The sequence below is a fragment of the Marmota monax genome, unplaced genomic scaffold (genome assembly GCF_021218885.2).
Source record: "Marmota monax isolate L192 unplaced genomic scaffold, Marmota_monax_Labrador192_F-V1.1 WCK01_AAM20220418_F8-fsc00391, whole genome shotgun sequence".
NCBI lineage: Eukaryota > Metazoa > Chordata > Mammalia > Rodentia > Sciuridae > Marmota > Marmota monax.
The window spans coordinates 681,316-686,050 of NW_026694470.1; the positions used below are offsets into that span (position 1 = coordinate 681,316).

Consider the following 4,735-nt stretch of genomic DNA (forward strand, 5'->3'; position numbering starts at 1 on the left):
CACTAAAAAAGGATGATGGATGATTCTTTAATGACTACATCTGAAGGACTTGAAGGGAGGTCTGTGCTTAAATCATAAGGCTTATGAATTGCCGGCTGAAGATAAGACTTTAAATAGCAATCCAGTCATTCGTATACAAGAAAGTTCTTTGGTCCTCTTCCTAATGCAATCTACAAATAATAGATTCCAATAATAATGAGTAGGAATACATTCACTTTCATTTTCTCCCCCTTGCTGGAACCTACTTGGAGATTGCTATCGTCCTTGAACTGGACTCAGCTATCCAGCATTCCCTATGGTCTGGCGTCTAGCAAAGGATGTAGCCCTCCATGTCTGGGCTTGCTCTCTACATGACAGTAGAATCTTCAGCTCTTTTCTAAACTGAAGATTCATGTATTCTTTTGGACTAGGAAGTTACAATAAAGCTCACTGTGGACTTGCTTATTTATGATGAATCCCTATATATAAGATTTCTCTAGGTCAGGGGGAATAACACCTATTTTTTTGTTTTCTCTTTAAAGAAAAAAACTATTCATTAACTAGAAGAACCCAAGCAATAGTTGTTCTAACAGCGAACAAGTCTATCTTCTGTCTTCTAAAATAGAAACATACAGATTAACTGGTGATAGAAATTTCAAAATTAAGGACTATTACTTGAATAATTTTCAACTTTTATGATTTTTCATTTGTGGTGTTTAAAATTCCTTATAAAAGGAACATTAATGTCCAGGAATCCTGTGAAGCTCTACTTTTCAGGGAGAGAGAATTTGCCCTTTTCCCCACATTATAATATCTTCCCTTCACTTGCTAATGTCCTGTTCAGATCTTTCTTTTTTCCTGCTCTGTGCTGGTGGAAAGTATCTGGAGAAATTTCCTTAGCCGGTTACCAGCTGAAACTTTGACTTAGGGCTTCTAAATTCACAGATGTTTTTATCACCTATATTAGCAAATGTGGCAATGAAAAAGTCAGGTCTCTGTGGATGGTATGTTGGAAGGTGGCTGTCAAAGCTTCTTGGAAATCATGTGGATGAGAGATTGCTTATGGACATGCTGAGTCTGGAACGTCACTTACACAACTCTGTCGCGACCCCTTGCCCGCAAGGAAGACGCAACTCGAGAATCTTCTTTCAGCAGTTTATTCAGGCCCTTGATATTTCTTCTTCTCCCTCTCGGATGCCCCTCCCAGCCTTAATAAAGCATCCCAAGCCCCAATGCAAAGCTGCCGCGTGGAGCTTTCTCACAGGGTGGTGAAAAATCATGTGCCAACTCTCCCAGACAAGGAGTTGTTTGTCACAGACCACAGCGGAGCCAGCGTCATCTTGTAATGGCGACCATAATCTGCAGAAACGGCAGAAGCGGCTCACCACAGTTCCCCCTTTTCTGTTTTATTAAAACAATACAGGCGAGCGTAGAGGTCCTATCCCACTGTGCAGAAGTGGCTGCATAGTATGACTCAGTCCTAAGGAGGCGCCTTCCCCAGATCTGAAGCCATATCAGCCGACGCCTTTTTTCGTGGGGCGGGGCGTGAACGCGTCTAACCCGCATGCAATAGGACATGCTCTCCTTGAGGTCCTCGTCAAGGATCACTCAAGTGCAGTGCCTTGCCTCGCATCCTGTATCGTGACGATGGTGGACGAAGGGGGATAGCTGAGGCTGAACTGTGGCTGTTTATAATGACAAACAAGTTGACAGCACCCTGAAAGAAAGGCACGAACTTCAAGGCGATAGAAAAGTACTAGTGTGGAAACCCATCTGCGTGCAATGGCAGTAAGACCGGCAGAGTGCAAGGGCTTTCCAACACTAAGAGAATAACAAGGAAAGTCATGTCGATCCCAGTGCAATGTTATAATAACTTGGGGTGTAACGACCATGACAAAGGTTTACTGCTTAAGATGCGCAAGCCAGACTTGAGGTGAGTTGCCATTTTCTAAAGCTGCAAGAGCTTGTATGATCATAGCCTTTTCTTGTGCATGGCGAGTTTTAAGGCGACAGAGAAGCCACAAACAGAGCACAACACTGAAGCAACACATTGCACCAAAAATGCCTACTCCCACCCACTCTTTGAAGAAGGAAAAAGCAGAAGATATCCAATCGGTGAATTGACCCAAAGTCACTGGTTCGACACGGGTACTATTCAAAACAGCAATCTGAGTTAGTTGAGACTGGATCAAGTTTTCTGCTTCCATGGACCAGGTTCCGGATGGATACTCCCCGATGATGTGGGAGGCATTTCTGGAATCATAAAATCTGACAGAGGTTATACATAAATGTGCACGTTGATCAATACAACCCAAATGTACTAGATCAGACAATTCCTCAACTTGAGCTTGAAGCAGATCTATCCTTTGATTAGCAGCCAGAATCCCAGATAAAATGTGTTGATTAATTCTACTTTGAGACTCAAGTATGGTGGATGTTTGTTGAATAACCTGATTAATAGTGGCAGCAGTTTGTACCTGGCTGGCCATGGCTACTCCAGCTATAACTGCTGCAGCAGCAGACACCGCCACAGCTGTCACTATGGCTGCCGTAATGTCAAAATCTCTATGGGCTCTAATCAGTTCAACAATAGGAAAAGACTCTGGATCTGCAGTAACCGGGATCGGGACAAAGGTTGGAAATTTCATAACCATTGCCGTAGTCCAGGAGCCATTCCAACACTCAGACAAATAACAGGTAATATTAGAACAATTAAGCATCCCCTGTAATGTAACATTAGCCAAAAGAAACAGGAACGGAGATTGGAGACAGACTGCTGCGGAGGGTAATGTAGCATTAAACAATTGTGAATTATTTGCAGAAATTTTAAGCCTCCTACCTCATTCCGAGTCTTGGGTACTGCCAGAAACATTAAACAGCCAACTTTGGACTCCTAATATTTCCCTGGGGAAACACAAGCGCGGACTAGACTAGCCCAATCTGAGGGAGTCATGCAAAATCTAGTAAGTCCCTCCACCTGAGTGAGAGTGAAAGCGGCATCTATGCCATAAGTGCGGACAGATTCTGCCAAGGTTTTAATTATCTTAAAGTCTAAAGGCTCATGATATCTTCCCCTGTTATTGTCCTGAAATACAGGGTATGCAAGTCCCATATCTGTATTAACTGTCCTCCAAACTTGTGCATGAAAAGATCTCCCGGAACCTTGGCTCCCCCCCACATACGGAGGTGGGGCAATCGGCACCATATCTTCTTCTAGATATTCTACCTCCTCCTCCTCAGAGTTTTGTTGACCGATGTTAACTCCCTTCCCCTTCTTACAGTAGGCCTGCGTGCCCTGTGTCTCCTTTTTCTTCTTTTTCATTTTTATCTTATGTAGTTGTTGTAACAATATATCAAGGTCCTCAGAACTCTCTGAGTCGCTTGTGTTCTCAGGCGTTTTTAATTCGGTCAAGTCTGGGTAGAGCCTTCTCCTATTTTTATCTTCAGGCTCTTTTGCCTTCTCACTACTGTTACTTTTAATACTCTCTGCCACTTCACTACATGATCCTTCAGATTTTTCCTCATGCAATTGCTCAAGAATAGCTTGACCCTCACTCACAGCTTCCTGGCATTTACCATCTGTAAGGCAACCACGGACCATTTTCCAAAGGGGTATCACCCCACCCTCTAATATGCCCTGCTCAGAAGCAAAGTCAAGATCTTTGCCTAATTTATCCCAACTAGGCACAGTAAGGCTGCCCGAAAATGCAAACCACGGTGCAGCGATATCTATCTTCTGTAAAAATCTCTGTAAAGTACTATGTTTCACTTCCAGTCCCTTGGAACGTAACAGGCCATCTAGGGCCAGGAGAAGCGGACTTGAAGATGCGGCACCCATGACACAACAACAAAGGAAGCACAAAAAAAAGAAAGCGAAAGTAGAAGCGAAAGTACACAGTGCAGCTGCAATAAAATGTAAGGCTCTCTCTTTCATTACAGAGGAGCTGTCCCGCTTTGGTCGCGGATCCCACTTACTAGGGACTAACCCCGCTTTGATCGCGGATCCCACTTACCTGGGACTAACCCCGCTTTGATCGCGGATCCCACTTACCTGGGACTAACCGGTGCACCACCCCTGACTGTTGAAAGTTCTGGTTCCCGGGTCTCGGCGCCACTTGTCGCGACCCCTTGCCCGCAAGGAAGACGCAACTCGAGAATCTTCTTTCAGCAGTTTATTCAGGCCCTTGATATTTCTTCTTCTCCCTCTCGGATGCCCCTCCCAGCCTTAATAAAGCATCCCAAGCCCCAATGCAAAGCTGCCGCATGGAGCTTTCTCACAGGGTGGTGAAAAATCATGTGCCAACTCTCCCAGATAAGGAGTTGTTTGTCACAGACCACAGCGGAGCCAGCGTCATCTTGTAATGGCGACCATAATCTGCAGAAACGGCAGAAGCGGCTCACCACACAACTCTTCTCTTCTACCACTTTATTTTGTTGGGACAAGGAAAACTTACTTGAAACACAAACTAATATATTAGTTTGTGTTTCAAGTAAGTATATATATATATATATATATATATATATATAATTTTTTAAAAGTCAGAATTAGAACAGTAGTTATGAAAGTCAGAACAGTAGTTCAGTTTTGATTATTATTTTCCTGACTTATAAAAGAAAGCATGTATTCATGAACTGAATTCATTCGCACAAATATCAAGACTGTATTGTTTTGCTAGAGAGCTCAGATTATTCCTGGCCATGAAAGTCAAATTGACTACAAAATTTACAATTATTGAGAACTGAATTCTTAGTCTTT

At 43.3% G+C, this 4,735-nt stretch overlaps 1 protein-coding gene across 1 annotated transcript; it reads right to left on the reverse strand.

Moving 5' to 3' along the window:
• Nucleotides 1–565: 565 nt before the first annotated feature.
• LOC131423228 (endogenous retrovirus group K member 113 Gag polyprotein-like) lies at nt 566–4,426 on the reverse strand. The gene is made up of 3 exons (XM_058571166.1): nt 4,031–4,426; nt 3,266–3,992; nt 566–595 (listed from the first exon to the last, which is right to left on the reverse strand). Exons 2-3 carry the CDS (start codon nt 3,911–3,913, stop codon nt 566–568), a joined length of 678 nt encoding a protein of 225 aa, XP_058427149.1. The 5' UTR covers nt 3,914–3,992; nt 4,031–4,426.
• Between the last annotated feature and the right edge of the window lie 309 nt (nt 4,427–4,735).

What these genes read in the sequence shown, in the direction of transcription:
- LOC131423228 (XM_058571166.1), bottom strand. Translation starts at nt 3,913, where the DNA reads ATGAAAGAGAGAGCCTTACATTTTATTGCAGCTGCACTGTGTACTTTC. An exon ending in AGGAGACACAGGGCACGCAG is followed by an intron (nt 596 to 3,265) that starts GCCTACTGTAAG and finishes TTTCTATTTTAG; the next exon opens with AAGACAGAAGATAGACTTGT.